This window comes from Nicotiana tomentosiformis, chromosome 12 (genome assembly GCF_000390325.3).
Source record: "Nicotiana tomentosiformis chromosome 12, ASM39032v3, whole genome shotgun sequence".
NCBI lineage: Eukaryota > Viridiplantae > Streptophyta > Magnoliopsida > Solanales > Solanaceae > Nicotiana > Nicotiana tomentosiformis.
Window position 1 is genome coordinate 49,057,834 of NC_090823.1, and position 26,163 is coordinate 49,083,996.

Sequence of the window (26,163 nt, forward strand, 5' to 3'; positions counted from 1 at the left end):
GAGAAAGGGGAGCTAAAAGAAAAAGAATGTCTCGTTGGAGTTTTCAGAATAAAGTGATAGACATAAATATTAGCGGGAAATAAAAAGAGAGCTAATAAAGCATTATGAGTAAGATATGATACATGGATGATAACGGTAGATTAAAAAGATAACAGTATTATAGAGTCTATAGTCAAGTAAAGGAATAAATGAGAGGTGACACGCCTTGAGACAACAAAGGAGTATATTCCATAAAGTCACATTCTCATTTCGAGAAGAAAGTTCGTGACTCCAACACGACTACCAGAAGGAAAAGTTAAACCCTAGAGTAATGGAAATCAGTATGGGCTGGTGAACAAGACAAACTAAACATGAATTAGGGACTGAGTGATTTGATAGTGGTCGACATCATGAGAATTTCAGATTTCATTTCGGCGATAATAGAATGGACAATAGAAGGGGATTCATGAGAAATTCAGAGAATGGTCACTTAGGAAGACGCTTCCCTAAAAGCAAGCAATGCTTAAGGGACTGTATGTGCCAGTTATACTAAGTGTCACCCTCGCGAGTAAGGAAATTTGTTATCCTTGGTACGGAAGGATTACCGCGAGGCGAGTAAGGATCATCGATCTTGTGAAAAAACGCCAAAGATGAAGAGGTAAAACATCTATACGTAGATCATGGTAGCACTAAATCTTAGTACTCCCCTAAAGGGAGGAATATAGAGGGATGTGGCATTAAGTCAGAAATAAATGGTTCTAGTAACTATGGAATGATAAAGAAAGAATGCGATAAGAATGAGAAAAGGATAAGATTGCACTTATTCAAAGCCTACAGGTATGCTACGATTCCAGAACATTACGCAAGCACGACGTCAAGGAAAGGAAGTAAGGGTTCCGGCCTAAGATGTTATTGATAGATAAGGATCCAGAACAAGACGTAAGTTAAGACAAAAGAAATAACCCAAGTAAGATTACACGGAACATTGATATGAGAATGGGCCAACGAGTAGTTGGTAGTTGATTCAGGAAGAGCCTAGTTATGGCTAGACAGGAGGTTACAGATGAGTCAGCAGATCATCCTAGATAAACATAATAAAACCTATTATGGTGAATTCAGCCTCGCAGTAATGTCATTGTAATACTTGAAAAATATTCAGATAGGAGTTGGGGTAGTTAAAGGTACCGAATGAGTGTTACGGAGATAAAAGAGATTGCCACTAGAAAGACAATTAAAATATCAGCTCAGAAGCAACCCTACAAGTACAAGGGCGTAGAGGTAAGTAAATACGGATAATTATAGGCGAGGAAGGACATCAAAAATTTCGTCGAGTATACGATGTAATAGGCTCTTAGTTTTACAAGAGTCAGAAAGTCCTCCCTAAGTACTACAATGAAAGACTAGCTGAGGGAATAAGGAAGAAGGCTTCAACCTAAGCACAGTGACCTAAAGAGAAAATGATCTTCTAAAAAAAATGTCTGACTACAACATTGTATGCACTCCATAGGGAAGTGACACCTACCGTGGCTAATGAACGGGAAGTAAAATCAAAAGTAATATTCGAGAACATATGAGTTGCACGAAAACTTCGGCATGCATGAGAACTAAGATAAACTAAGTATGCACGTAACAAGAGGGCAAAAAGACCAGGAAAAATAATGGCTTACGTTTAGAGAAAGCTGAGAATGGATGATAAAGAATTATTCGATTAATGATCCAGAGTTAGTTACGTTATGAATGCACTTGAGATTTCGGAGTATTATCCATGCGTCATATGTTGGCAATCATACGGCCGTAGAAGATTCTGGTATAAGTTAAAAGAAAGAATTAAGCCGCAGATCGGGAGATAGCTTAAGCCTACATAAAGGCTGATCAGAAGAAGGAGGAAACTAAAGAGTTACATCAACGAAGTAAATCAAAAATCTGATTATTGGACCCAGAAAATTATAGACCTTGTGATTAAGAACATTGCAAGAGTACTCTTAGATATCAAAGGTACAAGAGAGATTGTACAGTAGCCATATTTTATAATGGCTCTACGATAAAGCCAGTTAGATGAAGTACCAGCCTCATAAGAAGTCAGTATGAAGCTCCCACCGGATTGTGTATACACCAGAGGTGCAAATATTATAATAGAGCTTCAAATTGTGGATGTGAACTATACCTATGTGGAAGGAAGGTTATGAAAGAGACAGAAGAATGTGAGGCAATAAATTAAGATAAGTAAGGTAAAGGTGGACAACGTACGAGATACTAAAATGCAGAAGGTTGTGAATAGTCCTTACTTCGGATAGATGGCTAGAAGTGCGGGGATTCAATTTTCAGGAATGATACCGGCATCATAAGTGGAATATCTTCCATCCTATGGCTTCTAGGTACCGAGAGGTCTAGTTAAAAGAGTACAAAAGAGTTAGAGATGATGTGCTGTCTCGCTTGATGTTCCAAAACCACATAAGGAAATCTGTGGTGCAAGCAAGTTAAAGGAAGGGTGCCAGTAGTATAATTGAATATGTGTAGGTCGCAAGCTAAATTATGGTAAAGCGACAAGGTTTTAGGAAGACAGGAGTAAGGATAAGAAAGGGCGAGTGAGAAGGTAATGAGAATGGATAAAGTCCTTAGGATTAAACCCATGAAAACAAGAGAGCTGATGGTTTCTCTAAATTATACAAAGCTCAGTATAGCCTGAATAAACTCAAATGAGTCTAAAACTAATGGCATTTAGAAGAGATGGAATGCTACCCTGATAGCACATTGAGGGTGTAATTGTGATAGATAAAGGATGACGTTTGGGCCTTCGATTGAGTAATAATTTGAAGAAGATTTCATGAATTGTACGAGATTAAAATACCCACATAAGTGAATCAGATTGGGATGCTATAAAATACGGTTATTGAAGTACAGTATCGCTGCTAAGTGAATCAGGAAAAACACTTCAAATATTTCTCGATGCACGTAAGCCCGGGGTCGCGTTCGTGCAGTGTTATTGATAGAAGGTAGTTTTTCCTCTTCTTTCATTCCTGACACAGGGCTGCATTCATGAAGGGTTGAGGAAGCTGTGCATCGTGATCGCGAGTAGGGAGCCGCGTTCATGTAGAAGGAAGGCCAGCTTGGGGGCATCAGACATTTAGCCTTTGCGTTCGCGGGTGATGTATCACGTTCGCGTAGGCATAGGATCGACGGTAATCCCATTCGCAACTAGGTCATCACGTTCACGAAGGAGGAATTTGGTAGCTGGGGAGATTTGTGCTTTGCGAATGCGAGGCATCTTCCGCGTTTGCGAAGAGAAAAGAACTGGTCAGACTATTAAAAACCCAAATCGAGGGTTAGAATATAAATTAATATTTGGAGTTGTAGAGCTCGGTTTTGGTCGATTTTGGACGAGATTTTCAAGATTTGGATTGGAGCAAGTGTTTTTGACTCGGATTTGTTGTTATTCCATGATTCTATCTTTGTTTTAGCATATAATTAGTGAATTAAAGTAAAGAAATGGGGGATTTTGTGGAAACCTTTCAAAAATGAAACATGGATGTTTGAAGGTCAATTTGAGGTCGAAATTGGATTTTTTCGGTATAGTTAGACTCATAAACGAATGTGCGTCTGATATTTATAAATTTTTGTCGGGTTCCGAGATGCGGGCCCGGGGTTGACTTATCGGGTTGACTTTTTGATTTTGGTGAAAGATCTTAGCTTTATCTTATAGAATCGATTCCTATAGCTTGTATTGATTATACTATATTGTTTGTGACTAGATTCTAGTCATTCGGAGGTCGATTCATAAGGCAAGGGCTTGTTGGAGTTGTGAGTTGCGTATTTTGAGGTAAGTAACATTTCTAAACTTAGAATTGAAGGTATTTATCCTTGAAAAACGTGTTATTTTGTATTGTGTTTAGGTGACGCATATGCTAAGTGACAGGCGTGTGGGCGTGTACCGTGGTAACCACGATTCGGGTGGATTTTCTGTACTGAGTTGCTATCAAGTCTTATTTTATCTGTGTAATCCCTACTTGTTAGAGTAATTGAGAGGTGATTCATGTTAGAAATCATGTTAGGCTATGTGCTTATTCAGTTGTGACCTAGTGAGGTTATTTATACTATTTTTTTGAGTTATTTGCTTTAACTGCAATTATGTACTCAGTCATGAATCTTTATTTGCATATCATATCTTAGTCTCTGTTATCATTCACTGTTATCATTCATTGTTACATTACATGTTATCATTGTTGGGACTGAGTGGTACGAGATCTCTAAGCCCCAAAAATGCCCACAACAAGCCTTATTCGCTTATTTATTATTGTGGATCGGGCTACAAGCCGTAGCAGGCCTTATGTTACGACCCAAACTGATGGGCCGCGACGGGCACCCGGTACCTTACTTAACCGAGTACCAACTTAACGTATCTTTCGTATCATTCTACCATAGGTAAATGAACCGGAGTAAAGCATGAGGGAATACAAACTTATACATATGACATGCTGGCCTATAAGATCAAAATTTCACTAAACATAGGCCGACAAGGCCGTACAATCTTTCACATACACGACATATGTCTACAAGCCTCTAAGAGTACATAAATGTCATAAAGGTCGGGACAGGGCCCTGCCATACTAATCAATACATGTCCTAATCATACTTACCACATAAGCAACTCCGGAGAAAATGGAGCGCACCAACACCTTCCGCTGAGCTGATAGCCTACTTGGAGGACTCTTAACCTGTCTATCGGGACCTACGGACATAAAACACAGCATCCCCAGGCAAAGGGACGTCAGTACAAATAATGTACCGAGTATGTAAGGAATAAAAATCAGTAAATAATAGACATGAGAGAAACATGGAGTAAAAGACTCGACATGTAAGTTCGAAAAACTCTGTGAATCATTAATATTTATAATGTCATACATATGCGTATAAATGTCAGACCATGCTTAGGTATATGTGTTCATAACATCATTAAGCCTCTGAGGGCATGAGATGCTTCTAAGTTCCGTATGAGGTTATTATTTTCTCTATAAGTATTAAGTAACCGATTAATATCCGGCTCAGACGTTGGCTAGCCTGAAAGAATTAGGTCGTTGTTGCCGAGGTAGGCTGTTAGACCTTGCTAGGTGATCCAGTCGCTAAGATGACTTTAAAGAAAAGGATGTAAAGCCAAGAAGACACTACTAAGAAGCCATTAGATCTAAGAAGTTAAGGTACTGTATCTAATAGATATCTGCATATTTACTGTTTATTTATACTTATTGAATAGTTATTTTAGCACTATAAGCCCCTAGATCGTATTTTCCTATCATGAATTCAAACCAGCATGTTTTGAATAGTGTTAATTTATCTTCTGCAGCAACTAAGATTGCTAAACTAGAAACTGATTTACAAAATTGGAACATCCCCAATGAACCTTTTAAAAAGATTTATGAATTAGGAAATTTCAGTTTCATTAAGAAGCATAACATTAAGACTTGTGAGTCCACTATTGCTATTAATAATTCCTTAGAAATTATTAAATTACTTTCTGAGCAAGATTTGAATAGATATAGACGTCAATTCAATTACTTGCATATTGGTTTAGTCCAGATTGCTGTTAAACCTCTCTTTAGAAAAGGTTTAGATGTACCCATCTGCGTCCTTCTAAGAGATGCTCGTCTCTTGAACTTCGACGACTCTCTCAGGAGTCCTTCAAAGTAACCTAGCCAATGGCCCGGTATACTTTAGCTACTATCCTAATTTCTCAGTAGATATCAATGACCCTAATGTCATAGATACTTTGACCTTGAACGTCAAAACCAAGAACATGAATAGCAAAATCAATACTCGTGAAGTAGCTATCATTCACAGAGTCTATTACAGACTCATGGACACTACTCTTGCACCTAGAGCTCGAGCTGAAAGTGTCAAAGGAGTCACCATGCTTATGGAAGCAAATACTGACCATAGCACGGTATTTGTCCCTAGACTCCTTAATTGGAATGACATACTCACAAGTGATGAATGGCACTTCGATGCCATAACTCGGCATTCTACTTCGAATCTTGAAAGATCTCAAATTGAACAGGCAATTCAATTCCATGATGGATCTATAGATCTCAAATTCTTAGCATCAAGTTCTAATCTTTCGAGAAGAACTAGTTCCTTTAGAAGAAGGTCTACTGTTCCTTCCGTACCTTCTTCTTCTAAACCCCCGGAGGAAAGCGTAACTGAAAACGCAACTCCTGCTCCATTTACTGGTAACGACAAAGGGAAAGTTACGGGAGTAGACTTCTCCCATACAGTCCCAAAAGTCTATTACCAAAATCATCCCGCTAGTCCAACCCCTAGCGATATGTACCCTCCTCAGGAAGAAGTCCCTGAAATTCTCAAAATGATCAGATCAGGCGATCCTTATACGCTAGACCAAAAGAAGATCGACCGTCAGTGGTCTCATCCCGACAATATACCTAAAAGAAAATGGTATGTTTCCACTTATTCTCTTGAACAGAGAAAAGACTTCAGAGATTGTTGGATATCAGACATGAAAAGAATGAGATGTGAAATCGATTTCTTTAAGTGGTTTGAAATATCTGGCAAATACGAACATCAGAAGGATTGCCTGCAAGTCCTTATCAACAAGTGGTATATAGCTAACAACAAAGTTGTTGAATATGTCACTCCTCCTCTAGAAGGAATAAAAATCCAAGTTTCCAATACTGTTATCTCTGCTTCTCCTTTTAAAACCAAAAGCGAGAAGTCTACAAATATAGTTGCTTGTTCTGATCTCGATCGAGTTATTGAACAAAACAAATACTCGAATCAACTCCTTCATGTCATTTCAAGACAAATAGAAGACTCCAAAGAAAAGTCTCTATTCAGTGGAAAGCCAACCTTTTCACAATCCAGTTCTAGTCAGAACATTGAACCAAACCGAGGCTTCAAAATCGCTGAGTTTTCTAAGGACAAATATCCAAAACTTAAAGAAACTTTTGAAGTCAGTGGTAATGTTCTTGACAAAATCATCAAACAGTTGGCCAACTTTAATATTTCCAAAGAAATACCCAAAGATAGAAAGATATCCACCATCCAAGAGAAGGAAGACCTTCTCCAAAGACTTTCTCATGAACGCTTTAATAATTACAAAAATTATCATAAGCGTCCCTCATTTCCAGATATTCAATATGAGGAAAACATTTCCTTGCCTCTACTTCTCACGAAGGAAGAAGCATAATTGAATGTAACATTGATGCTTTGGCAGAGCATCAAATATACCATAAACCACCTCCCAGATAACTAGAGAAGATGCTTGCGCTACCCATCTCTACCACATAGCAAAACACTTCATCAGAGAACCAAAACTCTTCCAAGATAGAAGTTTACAAATCCTAAACAATCTATCCTGTCCATCTTTAGATGACTTTATCTGGTATAAAAACCAATTTATTAGTAAGGTTATGGTTAGACCTGACTGTCATCTAGATTTCTGGAAAGAACACTTTATCAGCGGTCTTCCTCCCCTATTCGCTACCAAAGTCTGCACCAAAATTCAGGATCGTTGCGAAGGTAAAATTCCTTACCATCAAATGACCTATGGTGAGATTGTTAGCATTATTAATGTTGTCGGTCTAGAACTCTGCACTGACATCAAACTCAAAAATCGGCTCAAAAAAGAGCAATACTCTTCTAGAAAAGAATTAGAAAGTTTCTGTCAAGACTTCAGTTATACAAACATTGTTGCTCCTTCTACTCATTCTTCCAAGAAGGACAAAGCCTATAGATCTTCCAGAAAGACCCGTCGCCATAAGACTAGGAAAAATCTCGATGATAAACCTAGAAAGAAATCCAAATTCAGAAGACCTTCAAAGTCTTCCAAAACCAAAGATGTCTGTTGGAACTGCGGTAAAACCGTTCACAGAGCCAACCATTTCATTAAGAAGGTCTTCCTTAATGAAATTTATGGTATATTTGATGTTCTGCCAAAGCATCAATATTCCATTCAATTATGCTTCTTCCTTCGTGAGAAGTAGAGGCAAGGAAATGGTTTTCCTCATATTGAATATCTTGAAATGAGGGACGCTTATGATAATTTTTGTAATTATGAAAGCATTCATGAGAAAGTCTTTGGAGAAGGTCTTCCTTCTCTTGGATGGTGGATATCTTTCCATCTTTGGGTATTTCTTTGGAAATATTAAAGTTGGCCAACTGTTTGTTGATTTTGTCAAGAACATTACCACTGACTTCAAAAGTATCTTTGAGTTTTGGATATTTGTCCTTAGAAAACTCAGCGATTTTGAAGCATGGGTTTGGTTCAATGTTCTGACTAGAACTGGATTGTGAAAAGGTTGGTTTTCTACTGAACAGAGACTTTTCTTTGGAGTCTTCTATTTGTCTTGAAATGACATGAAGGAGTTGATTCGAGTAATTATTTTGTTCAATAACTCAATCGAGATCAGAACAAGCAACTATATTTGTAGACTTCTCGCTTTTGGTTTTAAAAGGAGAAGCAGAGATAACAGTATTGGAAACTGGGATTTTTATTCCTTCTAGAGGAGGAGTGATAGATTCAACAACTTTGTTGTTAGCTATATACCACTTGTTGATAAGGACTTGCAGGCAATCCTTCTGATGTTCGTATTTGCCAGATATTTCAAACCACTTAAAGAAATCGATTTCACATCTCATTCTTTTCATGTTTGATATCCAGCAATCTCTGAAGTCTTTTCTCTGTTCAAGAGAATAAGTGGCAACATACCATTTTCTTTTAGGTATATTGTCAGGATGAGACCACTGGCGGTCGATCTTCTTTTGATCTAGCATATATGGATCGCCGGATATGATCATTTCGAGAAAATCAGGGACTTCTTCCTTAAGAGGGTACATATCGCTAGGGGTTGGACTAGCGGGATGATTTTGGTAATAGACTTTTGGGACTGTATGGGAGAAGTCTACTCCCGTAACTTTCCCTTTGTCGTTACCAGTCAATGGAGTAGGAGTTGCGTTTTCAGTTACGCTTTCCTCTGGGGGTTTAGAAGAAGAAGGTACGGAAGGAACAGTAGACCTTCTTCTAAAGGAACTAGTTCTTCTCGAAAGATTAGAACTTGATGCTAAGAATTTGAGATCTATAGATCCATCATGGAATTGAATTACCTGTTCAATTTGAGATCTTTCAAGATTCGAAGTAGAAGGCTGAGTTATGGCATCGAAGTGCCATTCATCACTTGTGAGTATGTCATTCCAATTAAGGAGTCTAGGAACAAATACCGTGCTATATTCAGTATTTGTTTCCATAAGCATGGTGACTCCTTTGATACTTTCAACTCGAGCTCTAGGTGCAAGAGTAATGTCCATGAGTCTGTAATAGACTCTGTGAATGATAGCTACTTCACGAGTATTGATTTTGCTATTCATGTTCTTGGTTTTGACGTTCAAGGTCAAAGTATCTATGACATTAGGGTCATTGATATCTACCGAGAAATTAGGATAGCAGCTAAAGTATACCGGGCCATTGGCTAGGTTACTTTGAAGGACTCCTAAGAGAGAGTCGTCGAAGTTCAAGAGACGAGCATCTCTTAGAAGGACGCAGATGGGTACGTCTAAACCTTTTCTAAAGAGAGGTTTAACAGCAATCTGGACTAAACCAATATGCAAGTAATTGAATTGACGTCTATATCTATTCAAATCTTGCTCAGAAAGTAATTTAATAATTTCTAAGGAATTATTAATAACAATAGTGGACTCACAAGTCTTAATGTTATGCTTCTTAATGAAACTGAAATTTCCTAATTCATAAATATTTTTAAAAGGTTCATTGGGGATGTTCCAATTTTGTAAATCAATTTCTAGTTTAGCAATCTTAGTTGCTACAGAAGATAAATTAACACTATTCAAAACATGCTGGTTTGAATTCATGATAGGAAAATACGGTCTAGGGGCTTATAGTTCTAAAATAACTATTCAATAAGTATAAATAAACAGTAAATATGTAGATATCTATTAGATACAGTACCTTAACTTCTTAGATCTAATGGCTTCTTAGTAGTGTCTTCTTGGCTTTGCTTGGTATCAGAGCCATGTTGGCAGTATACGTATTTAGCATGAGCAGCTAAGTACATATACTGTCTAGGGCATGGCAAAATTACTTTCAATTATGGTATTTTAAACTTTAATTATACTTATATATATTTTACATACAGTTCTTTAAATTCTGGAACTACCTCCACTGTTATGGTTATAGGTGGTACTACTACTCCTATGGAAACCACCTGATTGTCGGCTTGCCTACCAAATATGTTTGGTGCCATCACGACGGGTTGGAATTTTGCATCGTGACAAGTTGGTATTAGAGCACTAGGTTACTTAGGTCTCACGAGTCATGATCAGATTTTGTAGAGTCTTGCAGATTGGAACAGAGACGTATGTACTTATCTTCGAGAGGCTATCGAACCATTAGGAAACTTCACTTTCTTGTATTCTTTTCATGCAGATTTGTTTATTCGGGAATCTAAATTTTTATTCTTCTATTCTCTCACAAATGGTAAGGACATGTGCGACCGGATCAGGTAAACGGCCACCAGTACAACCATCTAGGGTCACGAGAGTCTGGGTCTGTGGTAGAAGTCAATTTGCGGCTCGTACTGCAGCTAGAGCAACACCCGTGGAGCTACCAGTTGCTCCAGCTCAAGAACTGGTACCAGATGTGGTCGAGCCGGTGGGACCAGCTCAGGGACCATGTTACACCCCATGTTTTTGTATGTGGGAGTACATCGTAAGTCAATTGATGTAAGCTTGAAAGTACATAAAGTAAGTTAATTATGTTACCTTAGAGTTTAAATATTTAAGATCATGAATAACAATTACCAAGAGGGTTGGAAGGCTTAGAATCTAAACGAATCGAAGAAGATAAGTTTTGTCGAAAGTCAACAAGTTGGGAATGTTGTAACATATACTTTTGGGGTGAGACTAGGGTGCTTAACATGATAAGGAGGTTATGTAATGAGTTATTTTAGTCGTATGATAGCCGTGTGTTATGTTTGAAGTTAAGCGAGTTGTGGAACCAAACTTGGCAAAGGTCATCACAAGTTACATTCATAAATATGCTAAAAATTAGGTCAAATGTATCTGATACTTTCTCCAAATATACTTTGAATTACGGGATGATCCACCTATCAAATTGAAGATCTACAAGTCTAGTTTCTAACTCATTAAACCGTTTGTTGACACTACATTGGAGAAGAAATATATTGGCATTTTCGTGAGTCTGCACAGACTGCATAGGTGACAAGTAGGTATGTCACCTACTTGCTTAAATGAAAGGATGAAATATGTCCAAAAAGGGGCTAGTTTGAAGCGGCAAAAGATCCTTTTTAAGGGATGATTTCCTTCATACATTACACTCATTATATATTAAAAAAATTCAGAGATACACCCCAGCAAACTTCTCCCAAAAAATCAACACAAAACCCTAAATGATTTTCTCTTCTTTTCAAGTTCTAGTTAGAGGAAAACCTAAGGGTTGAAGAACCAAGATAGGAGATGAGATATTCACCAATTAAGGTAATTATACTATCCTCTTTTATCCCTTTTTCAGCTGGAAAGGTAGATAAATTCATTCCATAATAATAAGAACTCACGGGACAGTGATCGGAAGTCGTGAGTTCAAGTTGTTCAACTTGTAGTGGATTATTTTATGGGTTGTTTCGTGTTGTTGTTGGTTTTTCTATTTTGCTACTATTGTTTTAGAGTTTGGGAGGATAAAGGGTGTGGAGAAACACCACATAGTGGCAGGGTGGTTGTCTGGTCATTGGTGATTACATTTTTGGGTTGTTTGACACCACTATGGTTGTCGTTTTATGTATGAAGTGATTGGGGTGTGTTGGGCTATTTTGTGGTATTTTATGATGGATACAAGGTTGGAAAATGATGTATATATGTTTTTATTTCTTTGTTCTTGTTGTTGGTGGTTTTATCTCGAATTGGGAGGAAGTAAAGATTATAGGGGAGATGCTGCCCATTTTAATATAAAATAAGCTTGTCGTTCGTTGTGCGATAGTTGTACCTTTCGTAGCTTAACGGGAGGATTATTATCATTGTTGTAGATTAAGGAGTGACGCGATGAGTTAAACATGGTTATTGGACATATTGCAATAAGGTATGTTAAGGCTATCCTTTCTTTTCTTTTGGCATGATCCATATGAAACAAACGAAATGAGCAAATGATCAACTTTCACAAATGACTCTATTCTTAGAAGTACTAGGTTTTCCCTAAGTTCTTAATTCACCATGTGCCCTATTATTACATCGCATGTTCATGGGTCTCGGAAAATACATAAGTTGATAAAGTTTATTTCGTAATATTAACCGAATGCATATTGATCTTATGATATCCCGAGATATCTTATTGACTTACTTCATTATGCATTGCATTCATTTATACATTTACATTGACCCATGACTAGATGGTATTATACACGCATATATTATATGTATATGGGGTATGGGGAAAAGTTACAACGTTATATACACACCACCATGTTGGTATACGTTGATGATTTCGCTCACAGAGGTTGAGATGATATGATGGGATGCCCTCAGAGGTTTGATGATATTATGTACACATATATCTATGCGTGGTATGACATTTATATGTATATGTATGACATTATAAATGTTTCATGATACACAGAGATGTTCAAATCTATAGGTTGAATCCTTTATTCCATGTTTCTTTTACGTCTTTTATATATTGTTTTTTGTGCCTTACATACTCGCTACATTATTCGTACTGACGTCCCTTTTTCCTGGGGACGCTGCGTTTCATGCCTGCGGATTCCGATAGATAGGTTGACAGTTCTCCTACTAGGATACCAATTCAGCGGAAGGTGTTGGCGCACTCCACTTACTCTGGATTTGCCTATTTTGTCAGTATGCTTTGGACATGTATTAATTTGTATGGTGGGGCCCTATACTCTAAGAAGCTTGTAGACAGATGACACGTATATGGATGATTGTATGGCCTTGTCGGCCTATGTTTTGAGTGTAAAAATGATCATGTCGGCCTTATAGGCCTGTATGTCACATGTATAAGTTTGTATTCCATGCATGATCGTCCTATGTCGAGTATTCCCTTCTGTTCTATGTTGGTTAAATTAGGACGGCCCTTCTGGCCCATTTACCCGTGATGGTATGATAAAAAAGATATGTTACATTGGTACTCGGTTGGATAAGGCACCAGGTGCCCGTCGTGGCCCAACAGTTTGGGTCGTGACAAAAGTGGTATCAGAGTAGTTCTGTCCTAGGGAGTCTACAAGCCGTGTCTAGTAGAGTCTTATTTATGTGTGTGATGTGCTCTAGACTTATAAGCAGGAGGTTATAGGACATTTACGACTGTCACTCTTTCTTATTACTCTAGATCATGTGGTAGAGCTCAGTTGTAAGAATTCAAACTTCTAAATTCTATTTTATCTGTAATACAATGATAGCTACATCCACAAAGACAGTTGGTAAGAGATTGCATGTGGTTGTGGAAGAGTTTAGTCAGAGGAACTCGATTTTGCATCATGCTTATGATGAGTAAATGTGAGGTTTTCAGCAGATCATGTGTGTACTAAGACATGTAAGCTTCTTGATAAGGAGCCCTAAAGAAAGAATATCTATCCACCCATATGGTAAAAATAAATAAGAGAATCAGAAGGTATATACATGTTTCAGCAAGTAAAAGAAGCATGGTGAAGAAGGGTATGAGGTACCCAGTTAATGAAGATAATCAGTATTTACAATTCAGGAAGAGAAATATAAGCATTCTGAGTTACATTCAAGATCCAGTTGGAGTTAGAGTAACCCAAAATGGTGGATGGGTTGTTAGCATTAGCTGACATTTCTGAATGATAGTGCAAACATGGTAATAGTTCTCCTTGTGAGACACCCAGATAGTGTACTCTAGAATAGTATAGTTAGATATAAATACTAGAATGTTCAGAAAATTCAGAAGATAGGCAGTTGATGGAGCAAGGGGAGCTAAAAGTAAAAGAATGTTTTGTTGAAGTTTTCAGAATAAAGTGATAGACATAAATATTAGCAGGAAAATAACAAGAGAGTAAATGAAGCATTATGAGTATGATGTGATAAGTGAGTGATAACGGTAAATCAAAATATGAGAGGATGACAGAGTCTATAGTCAAGTGAAGGGAAAGACAAGAGGATACATGCCTTGAAACAATAAAAGAGTATAAGCCATAAAGCCATATCGTCATTTCAAGAAATAAGTTGGTGACTTCAACGTGATTGCCAGAAGGAAAAGTTAGACCCTGGAGAAATAGAAATCAGTATGGGCTGGTAAACAAGATAAACTGAACATGAATTAGGGACCGAATGATTCGATAATAGTCAGCATTGTGAGAATTTTAGAGATCGCGTTTTTGCAATAATAGAATGGACAACAGAAGAATAACCTTTAAAGGTGATTCAGGAAGACGCTTCCCTAAAGCAAGCACTGTGAGCAAAGATAACCTTAAGGATTAAGTGTGCTAGTTACACTAGGTGTCACCCTCATAAGTAAGAAATTTCATTATCCTTGGTGTAGAAGGGTTACCGCAAGGCGCGTAAGAGTCGGTGAAGATGTGAAAAGATGCCAAAGATGAAGAAAGGGGGGAAGATGGTGTGATATAGTATTATGTAGGAGTTATATGGTTCGGGTAACTATGGAATAGTAAAGGAAAATATGGTAAAAATGTGAAAGGAATGAGATTGTATTTATTGAGATCCTACAGATATGTTACGACTCCAAAATATTATGCAAGTACAATGCCGTGGAGAGGCAGTAAGTGTTCCAGCCTAGGATGTAATTGATAAATAAGGGAAAATGAACACTTGATACATAAGGAGCCAGTGCGAGAGGTAAGTAAAGACAAAGAAAATAACCCAAGAGAGATTGTGCGGAATATAGATATGAGAATGGACCAATGAGTAGCTAGTAGTTGATTCAGGAAGAGTCTAGTTATGGCTAGATAAGAGGATACAAATAAATCAACAGATTGTGCAAGATAAACATAGTGAACGCTAACATAGGGAGTTCAGTCTCGCAGATATGACAACGTGATCCTTGAGAAATATTCAGATAGAAGTTAGGGTAGTTAAAGGTACTGTGTAGTTGTTACAGAAATAAAAGAGAGTGCCACTGGGGAGACAATCAAAATTTTAATTTAGAAGCAACCCTACCAGCACAAAGGTGCGAAGGTAAGTAACTAACGATAATTATGGGTGAGTAAGAACATCAAAAAAATCCTTCGGGTATACGATGTAATAATCTCGCAGCTTTACAGGAGTCAAAGGGTGTCCCCTAAGTACTACAACGCAATACTAGCTGAGGAAATAAGGAAGAAGGCTCCACCCTAAGCATAGTGACCTAACGAAGAAATGATCTTGTAACAACATTCTCACTACAATATTGTATGCACTCCATAAGAAAGTTGCACCTATCGTGGCTAATGAACGGGAAGAAAAAAAATGAAAAGTGATATTTGAGAACAAATAAGTTACAGGGAATTCTAGTATTCGCGGGCAATAAGATAAGACAAGTATCCATGCAGCAAATGGAAGAATGACCAAGAAAAGTAATTGCTTATGTTTAAAGACAACCTAGAAGGCACAAAAGAAAATCTTTGGTGCTAGCAAGTTAAAGGAAGGTTGTGAGTAGTATAAATAGATATGTGTAGGTCGCAAGATAAGTATGGTAGAATGACAAAGTTTTAGGTAGATAGAAGTAAGGATAAGAAAAGGTGAATGAAAAGGTGACAAGAATAGGTAAGGCTTCAGAATTAAGCCCATCAAAACGAGAGAGCTGGTGGTTATCATAAGTTATAGAAAGCTTAGTATAGCTTGAATAAACTCAGAGGAGTTTAAGACTAAGGGCATTTAGAAGAGATGGAATGTTACCCTGGTAGTAGAATGAGAGTGTAATTGTATAATTGATGTGAGGATGATGTTTAGACCTTTGATTGGGTAATGATTCAAAGAAAATGGATTTCATAAATTGCACAGGATTGGAATACCCCCATAAGATGAATCGCGTTGGATGCTATGAAATACGGTTAATGAAGTATAGTATCGTCCCTAGGTGTATCAGGAAAATCACTTCAAATGTTCCCCGATGCGACGTGAGCCCTAGTGATAATGTATTACGTAAGAGGTTTCAAGTAATCAGTGGTGGATTATGGATCAACATTAAGGTGAATCAAAAATGGATAGATAAAAGTTATGAAATATGAGATGATATTAGGCCGTCATTCTTAAGATGAACAGTAATGACGAAGCATTAAAGGACTTAGATTTTTACATATAGGATAAGCAGCGAGAGAGTAACCTGGAGTTGGGTAGCATACTTTGTTAATAATAAATCAGAGTAAGTGTTATGGTATAGTATAACCTACCTAGATGTAGTAAAGCAATAGTCGTAAGTTTGTCAATGTACCAAGTGAAGGACTTCAATACACCTACAGATGCCCAGACGGACAACTTGTCATAGTTCTGTATATGTCCACAAAGTGGCGCCTAGATATTTGCTAAAAGCTATAGGAAAAAGGAGAGAAGAGTCGCATAGTCTCACATACAAGGATAGAGTCATACAGGCTGCATGACCGAAGGTAGCAATAGTTACGAGATTGGAAGAATTTCCACCATAGGTCGTGGTGTGAGAAAGAGGCCTAAAGGGAGGAATGCCCCGGCCTTTGGATTTATTCACAAAAAAGGTGCCTAAATGGCAAGGACAATACTAAAGTATTCATAAGATCTATAGGTTATGAGACTGATAAGCACATCAGTCAACATTCGAGGACGAATATTTCAAAGGGGGGAATGATGTTACACCCCATGTTTTCGTACGTGAGAGTACGTCATAAGTCAATTGATGTAAGCTCAGAAATGAGATTATATTTGAAAGTACATAAAAGGTAAATCATGTTATCTTGGAGGTTAAATATTTAAGATTATGAATAACAAGTACAAAGAGGGTTGGAAGGCTTAGAAGCTAAACGAATCGAAGAAGATAAGTTTCGTCGAAAGTCGACAAGTTGGGAATGTTATAACATGTACTTTTGGGGTGAGACTAGGGTGCTTAACTTGATATGGAGGTTATATTATGAGTTATTTTAGCCTTATGATAGCCGTATGTTATGTTTGAAGTCAAGCGAGTTGTGGAATAAAAGTTGGCAAAGGTCATCACAAGTTCTTCATCCAAAAGGTAAGGTTCCATATCGTAGTTTTAATTTTGAATTTGGGGTAGAAGATGGTTAATGGGGAGTGTTATTCTTCGATGTGAGAGTGTTATTCATGCATGCATGTACTATCAAGGTTTGTGGGAAGGTTGTTGAGCTCAAATGAGTAGACTTTGGGTTGTGGGATGAAGGAATCCACCATAGGAGGGCCTTAAAATCATAATGCCCACCTAGTGTTTGATAAAATGCTCAAATGAGCTGAAACCACGAATACCCTCCTTATTTGTGTTCAATTTTGTTATGTTTCTAAATATATTGAAGTTGCTAAGATTTCCGAAATCATAAAGCGAGGTATGTTGTCTAAACTCCTCTTGTAGAATCGACTTCCATGATGTCCTAGTAAGTTGCGATCATGATTGGCTTAGTTTCTTATGTCTCATGTTCCGAGCCCTTCCTAATAGATTTGATTATTTTAAAATGAGTGTTGTGTTGAAAGATGTATGTACACAAAATGTGCTCCAAATGTTCCTATCATGTCATGATTTCCTCCGAGAATGTAATCTAGTAGGATCAGTGTATCAAAGATGTTGTGATTTAAAAACCATGTTTCAATTGCAAGCTAGCATGCCTAATCGTGGTAGAGAAACTCATTGCGCTTAAGACTCTTGTTTGCCCATATGTGTACTTAAAGTCTTGATTTAAAAATTCTCTTATTGATGATAATCCATGGTAAAGCTTAAAATTTATAGGGGTGAGTATGAAATATGAAATACGACTGACGTGCCAAGAATGATATTACAATTGTGGCCACGAGTGCCAAGGAAATGGAAAGACGTGTGAAAGATTATGGAATTAGTTGTAAATACTTTAAATAATAAATGCTTTGGGAGTATCATTTAGTTACCAAAGAAGGGTAGGTCGAAATAACCTAACCCCGAAACTACACATGTCGGTGTAGGAGTGATTGAGGGGTAAATTCTCGTGTTGATGTGATGAGATTGTTTCCCCTTATATTGGAAGAGATTGATGTGTTGAGATATTTCCCCTTAAATTGGATGAGAATACTGCTAGCAAGATGTGATGTAATGTCGACCCACACGGCATTGTGGTGAGACGGCTTAGCCGATCGGGCTGAGATCGGACGCTGTGCTAAAAGCACGGTGGTATATCGGTTCTAAAGATCTTCCAACTTAAAAATATTGAAATTTACTTTCCTCCAACTTGACCCCTTGATACTATTTGAGTCTCTTATTGATTCATGTTTCCTTCTCCTTTTACTATTACCCGTTCTATTGAGAGGGTGTTTAGCTTTACATACTAGTACTATTTCATATGTACTAACGTCCCCTTTGTCGGGGGCGCTGCATCTTTAATAGATGCAGGTGGTTCCATAGCAGGTGGTATTGATCAATGATAGAAGCACACCCTCTCCTCAGTTGATTTGGTGAGCCCCATTTCATTTCGGGGTCATGTATCTCTTGTCCTTTGTGTATATTGTTTTGAGGTATAACCGGAGCCTTGTTGTCGGCACCATCATGCTACTCTTTTGTATCTATTAGAGGCTTCGTAGACATAGCGTGGGTGGTACCTGTATTTTGGGAAGTCAAATTAGAAATGTTGTATTTGTATCATATGTTTCCACTTCTAAACTATGAACATGTAATGTAATATTTTGGGGAAATCCTGGATGAAGTTCTAACGGTAATGAAATTTGGATTATTCATGTAACCTTCTCATTGTCTAATTAATGAAATATACCTTCTCTTTATTTATGGGTGAGTCTGGGTAGAAAGCATTGTACAAGCTTGCTTATCCGGGTTATCTCAGTTGAGTACCGGCCGCGCTCCCCGAGGTTGGGGCATGACAAATTGGATAATTTTGGTATAGATAGACTCGTAATTGAATGGATGTTCGGAATTTGTGAATTTTATCGGGTTCCAATGTGCGGGCCTGAGGTTGACTTTTTTTGTTAAAGATCTTAGCTTTATCATTTAGAATCAATTCATATAGCTTTTATTGATAGTATTACATTATTTTGGCTAGATTCGAGCCTTTCGGAGCTTGATACGCGCTGGAAGGGCTTGTTAGGGGAGTAATTTGGCTTGCTTGAGGTAAGTATCTTATCTAAACTTGGTTGAGGCACTAGTTACCTGAATTATTTGTGATAGCTACGTGCTATGGGGGCGCACATGTGTGGGGTTTGAACCCATGTGCTGACACCGGGGGTATTTAACATGCTCGGATTGTGCTTAGGCTATGATATGCCTAGAATTGACTGTTACGTTTTAAACTAATGTTTCTCACATTTGTAACATTGTTGTGAACTATTTGAGCCATATTTGAGGCTACATAGAGGTTAATCCCTGAATGAACTTGATAAATGCTATTTTGTGATGAAATTATCGATTTGAGCTATGATAGCACACCTTGCACATGCCTACACTTTAGCATGACATTTATACCAGTCCAGGAGCATGAGAATTTTTATTCATTCTTCACATACATGTATCCTTGTTTATTTGCTCCTGTGCGATATGATTGGACTGGGTGTTTGTGATCACGCCAGGCGGATTGTGTTATTTTGCCTATGACCATACCGAGCGGATCGTGTTGTTAAGAATGTGACCACGCCGGGTGAATTGTGTTGTTATGCCTGTGACCATGCCGGGCGAATTGTACTGTTATGCATGTGACCACGCCGGGCGAATTATGATATTGAGCTTGTGGCTATGCCGGGCTGGTAGCACGTTGAATTGGCCATGCTTGCGTGTGGATATGGATCCATCCCCCTATGGTCACCCTCTCACGTTTCTCTCTTAATGGTATACACGCGGATATTGAGGAAAATTGATTAGTGATTTGGTATGGAATTGGAAAGGCGGAGGAAATCTGGCCAGTGTTTTTTTGAATTTTGCATTTCATCTTTACTTATAATTTTCGTGATTATTTATCTGATTTAACTGCATATTATCTCTATATGCTAAACATTGACTAAGCAGAGTATTTGAGAAACTGTACACATATATCCACATATGCTTCTTCTTGTGCTTTATGACTTGATTTCATTATTGTTTTGTACTTGTTAAAAAGATGAAACTGTACAAGTTATAGCTAGCATCATTTATAATTCGTACTTCTTTTACCCCGTCGAGGTTAGCTACGATACTTATTGAGTATATTGGGTCGGTTATACTACACTTTGCACTTCGTGTGCAGATCCAAGTACATCTGGGTGCGTTGATTGCTAGACTGGTGCTAGTACCTGCTCGGAGACTTCGAGGTAGCTGCTATGACGCCCTCCGATCTTGATTCTCCTTCCTTTTATTTTCTTCAGTACTATCCTATTATTCAGACGGTTGTAGTAGATTTTGTTTTATGTTGAGATGTTGTAGTGCTCATGTACTCATTGACACCAGGTTCTGGATAGTTCTAGTAGAGGTTCAGTTACTTTTATCAGATATTTATGAGATTTTTCCGTTGTTGAGTTCTATTAAAACCTGTTTTAATCAAGTGTTTAGTTGTTATGTGATTGTCGGCTTGCCAAGCAAGTGTGTTAGACGCTATCACGACAGGCTGAAATTTTTAGTAGTGACAACAAATCTCAAGTTTACCGAAACTTAGGTAATATCTCCCATGTAACTGGGACTAATGTCATTTTTATACATGTCTTATAACAACTAACAACACCCAATAGTCATAGCTACATACTATGGAGTTCCAGCGACTTCGTACCTTCACATGCCAATGGGGAACCGAGCGATCCCATACCATCTTGCAACAGTTACAAAACTAGAACATAAACAACGACATAGCACAATGGTAAGGTGTGAACATACACTGAACATTATTACAACCCGTGGGCATCAACACGTAGAGTCTAATAGCCGCATCTAATTTTCTATCACTCTATCCCCAACTTCTTACACATTCACTACTAAAAATCTACTAAAAACCGACCAACTATTTCCGACCAATATTGGTCGGTCAAAAAAAGCGATCAAAAACCGTCCAGGTTGGACGGAAACTGGGGAAAAAAAAAATTTATATTTTTTTTAAACTAAATACCGACCAACGTTGGTCGGTAAATTGGTCAACGAATTGACCCAACTGGTCAGACAAGAAAATTTTGGATTACCGACCAACGTTGGTCGGTAATCTGGATCCAATTTTTTAAATTTTAATAATTATTTTATTATTTAAAATATTTTATAATATTTAAGAATTTATATTTAAAATTACCGACCAACGTTGGTCGGTTAATGTAGGGGAAGCATTTACCGACCAACTTTGGTCGGTAATTGTTATTTTCTGCAAAATAACCGACCAAAGTTGGTCGGTTATTACGTCAACATTGATCAAACTTTCGAATTACTTTTATATTTACTATCTAAATAATATAAATGTAATTCGTTAACACTTTTGTAATACAAATAATGAATACACTAACATATACTATATATAACATGCTATTTGTAAATTGATTCATCGACTTATAACTTACTTAGATGCATCGATGAATATTAAAAATAAAATGTTTGACCTATATCGACTAATAGTAAAAACAAAATGTCTCGACTTATATCGATTAATCTAGCTATGCCATGTATTATTAGTGATGAATGAATGAAAAATAAAAGAATTAATACTAAACATCTTTGACTATATATATATATATATATATATATATATATATATATATATATATATATATATATATATGGATCACAAATTAAATAAACGAAAGAAGATATTAGTATTAAGTAAACGAGTTAAATTAATAGGTCAAACATGGTCAAACTTTAACAAGCTATATATATGCACACTAACATATACTATAACAAGCTATATATATATATAGTTAAAGTATTACAGTGAAGTGTGTTTGTATGTGTATATATATATATAAGAACACGAAGCGCTTGGACCACAGGGTCGGGTTCTTTTAGGGATAGACTTGGGAAGATACTAATTAGTATATATACTTTATCATCAAATATATCTATTTGTAAATTGATTCATCGACTTATAACTTACTTAGATGTATTGATGAATATTAATCGATGATTCATCAAAACGTCTCGACCTATATATCGATTAATCTATGTCATGCATTATTAGTGATGAACGAATGAAAAAAGAAGTTATTAGCATCAATTACAATATAGTGTATGTGTGTGTGTGAGAAATTACTCACATACTTAATTATAACTTAGAATATAGTGTATGTGTGTGTGAGAATATAGTGTCGGTTTTTGGTCAAACGGTCAACACTTAATGTACCGACCAAAATTACCGACCAACTTTGGTCGGTAATTCTTAAAGAGAAAGACGACTTAAGACCTATATATAAAAACTTTTGAAAAGTCAAAGAGGTGCAAGATTGGCACCCTAGCATTGGACCTTCTTCAGATACTCATATCTTTTAATCCGGACGGCGTATGAATGAACGGTTTAGAGTGTTGGAAAATACATTCCAAGACCTTTAATATGGTATATAATATATCCCAAAATCACCTAATATAAGACATAAAATGTATTGCTCAAAAAGCTTCGTTACAAGGAATAACCTTAGTCGGTTTTTTCGCAAATTAAATTCGATTTTTCTAAACTTTATATTTTATATCCAAATATCATATATAGTCATATTATAACTTTACACTCATATAGTCATATTATATCTTGCCTAATTTGATTTCTCCTAACTTTACGCACATGGTGCAACAATACCAGCAGATATGGATGGACGAAGAGGATATAGAAAAAACAACCTTCATTACACCATGGGGGTGTACTGCTAGAAGATGATGATGTTTGGTTTAAAGAACGCCAGGGAAACCTAAATGAGGGCCATGACCACTCTCTTTCATGATATGATACACAAGGAAATAGAGGTTTACGTGGATGATGTCATCATCAAATCCATGAAGAGCCCTAATTACATAGCAAACCTGAGAAAGTTTTTCGACCGTCTGCGGAAGTACAACCTGAAGTTGAACCCTGCAAAATGTGCTTTTGGGGTTCCTACCAGGAAGCTGATAGGTCTCATCATCAGCTGTCGCGGCATTGAACTGGACCCGTCAAAGATCAAAGCATTTCAGGATCTGCCGCCACCAAAGAACAAGAAGGACGTAATGAGTTACCTGGGCAGCCTCAAGTATATCAGTCGTTTCATAGCACAATCGATGGTAATATGTGAACCAAACTTCAAGATGCTGAGAAAGGATGCTGCAACAAGTTGGACTGAGGAGTGTCAAAAAGCCTTTGACAAAATCAAGGAGTATCAGTCCAAACCTCCTGTGTTGGTCCCACCGGAGCCCGGGAGACTTTTATTGATGTACCTGTCCATTTTGGATGGAGCCTTTGGATGCGTCTTGGGACAACACGATGACAGTAGAAAGAAAAAGCAAGCAATATACTATTTGAGTATGAAGTTCACGTCTTACGAAGCTTGTTCTTCACTATTGGAACGTACCTGTTGCGCTCTGACATGGATAGGCTAGAAGCTGAAGCATTATATCTATGCATATACCACGTACCTCATATCTATAATGGATACTTTAAAGTACATTTTCCAGAAGCATATGCCTACGGGCAAGCTGGCAAAGTGGCAAATACTGCTAAGTGAGTTTGAAATCGTCTATGTGACTTAGAAAGCAGTAAAGGGGCAAGCATTGGCCGATCACCTAGCGGAAAATCTTGTGGGCGGAGAATACAAACTATTAAAAATGTATTTTCTCGAGGAAGAAGTGTCTTTCACAGAAGAAGATATCGTCGAAGCATATGATGTTGGAGAATGTTCTTCGATGGAGCCGCAAACTTCAAGGGAGTGGGCATCGTAGCTGTCCTAATATTAAAAACCGGCCAGCATTATCCGGTATTCGCTAAAGCTCAGATTCTCATGCACCAACAATATGGCTGAATATGAGGCTTGCATTCCGGGACTTAGATTATCCATCGACATGAACATCCAGGAATTATTAGAATCGGAGATTCAGACTTGCTGATACACTAGGTATCGGGGAATGGGCTACCAAGAATAACAAAATATATCCATACCTATACCGTGTGCAGTATTTGATCAAGAGGTTCACAAAGATAGAATTCAAACATGTTACTATAATTCAGAACGCGCTCGCATGTGCATTGGCCACCCTATCTTCCATGATATAACATCTAGGAAAGAACTATATTGACCATATCCCAATAGAGATCAACAAGCAGCCTACATACTGTGCTCATGTTGAATAAGAATCTGATGGGAATCCTTAGTTTCACCATATTAGGGAATATTTAGAAATGAGAGAGTACCCGGGAGGTGCGACACACACTCAAAAGCGCACATTACGAAGGTTGGCTAACCATTTCTTTTAGTGTGGAGGAATTCTATAATGGAGAACTCCTGATTTGGGATTGCTAAGATGTGTCGATGCCAAGGAAGCGCCTAGGTTGATCGAAGACATACATGCAGGAACATGCAGACCTCACATGAATGGATTCGTGCTAGCCAAGAAGATATTAAGGGCAGGATATTTTTGGATGATCATGGAGATTGAATGCATCACGTACGTATAGAAGTGTCACCAGTGTCAGACGCATACTGACATTATAAGAGTACCACCTAACGAACTCAGTGTGTTAAGTTCGCCTTGACCGTTTGCTGCCTGAGGCATGGACGTCATCGAATCAATCAAGCATGTTGCGTCCAATGGACACAGATTTATCTTGATGGTCATTGATTACTTCACAAAATGGATCGAAGATGCATCCTACAAAGCTGTGATAAAGAAGGTCGTAGAAGATTTTGTTCAAGACCATATTGTATGCCGTTTGGGGTCACTGAGTCAATAATTACTGACAACACCGCCAATTTCAACAGTGACCTGATAAAAGCCATGTGTGAAACATTCAAGATCAAAAATCGAAATTCTACAGCATATAGGCCACAGATGAATGGAGTTGTAGAAGCCGCCAACAAGGACATTAAGAAGATACTAAGGAAGATGGTGGACAACTACAAACAGTGGCATGAGAAGATACCATTTCCTCATCTCGGATATTGCACCACGGTACGAATGTCAGTTGGGGCAACTCCCTATTTATTGGTCTACGGTACTGAAGTTGTTTTTCCTGCCGAGGTAGAAATTCCTTCCCCGGGAATCATACAGGAGGCCGAGCTTAGTGATGCGGAATGGGTACAAAGACGATATGATAAGTTGGCTATCATTGACGGTAAAAGGATGAATGCGGTATGTCACGATCAAATTTACCAGAACAAAATGGCAAGAGATTTCAACAAGACGGTTAGTCCAAGACATTTCATACAGGGGCAACTAGTTCTGAAGGAAATCTTTCCACATCATGATGAACCCAAGGGTAAAATCTCACCTAACTAGCAAGGGCCTTAGATTGTTCACCAAGTGCTAATAGAGGAAGCACAAATACTAGCATAAATAGATGGAGAGATATGGCCAAAACCTATCAATTCGGACTCCGTCAATAGATATTATGTTTAAGATTGTATTTGCACTTTTTTCTTGATGTAACATCAACTACACTTGACCTAATTCCCATTTAAGAGGGGATACGTAGGCAGCCCTGTGGGTTCAGTCACATTCTAATAAAGTCTTCATTTCCCTATGTGGTTGACAGCTGGGGCAAGATTTTAAGATTTAATGTCATCACATCAAGGATCGCCAAAAGGGTATTGCCGGAAGTATTCGTCAAAACTGTGGTAGAATTTTGAGGGAGTCCTCAAAATTCCAGGATAAGGATGTCGCAATGTCTCAAAAGCGTGTCGCATTCTATAATTTGACAAAAACTATTTGTTTTATGCATTATCACATATTTTAAGCAACTACATTTCTTAAAACTAACTAACTACAAAATGCAAGTTTTCAAAACACTATCTTGTAATAGCTCAAGCAGAAATCGTCAAGCTAGAAGCAAGGACGAAACGATAAATTGAAAGCACGAACCAACATCCCCCTTCGACTTATAAATTTTTCTTTGGATG

At 37.7% G+C, this 26,163-nt stretch overlaps 1 protein-coding gene across 1 annotated transcript; it reads left to right on the forward strand.

Annotated features, from left to right (window-relative positions):
* Window positions 1-24,898: 24,898 nt before the first annotated feature.
* Window positions 24,899-25,543, forward strand: LOC104105464 (uncharacterized). Its single transcript, XM_009613777.1, has one exon. The coding sequence runs from the start codon at window positions 24,899-24,901 to the stop codon at window positions 25,541-25,543; it is 645 nt and encodes a 214-aa protein (XP_009612072.1).
* Window positions 25,544-26,163: the final 620 nt, after the last annotated feature.

Excerpts from the sequence above, each read along its gene's own strand:
- LOC104105464 (XM_009613777.1), top strand. The coding sequence starts at position 24,899 with ATGGATCGAAGATGCATCCTACAAAGCTGTGATAAAGAAGGTCGTAGA.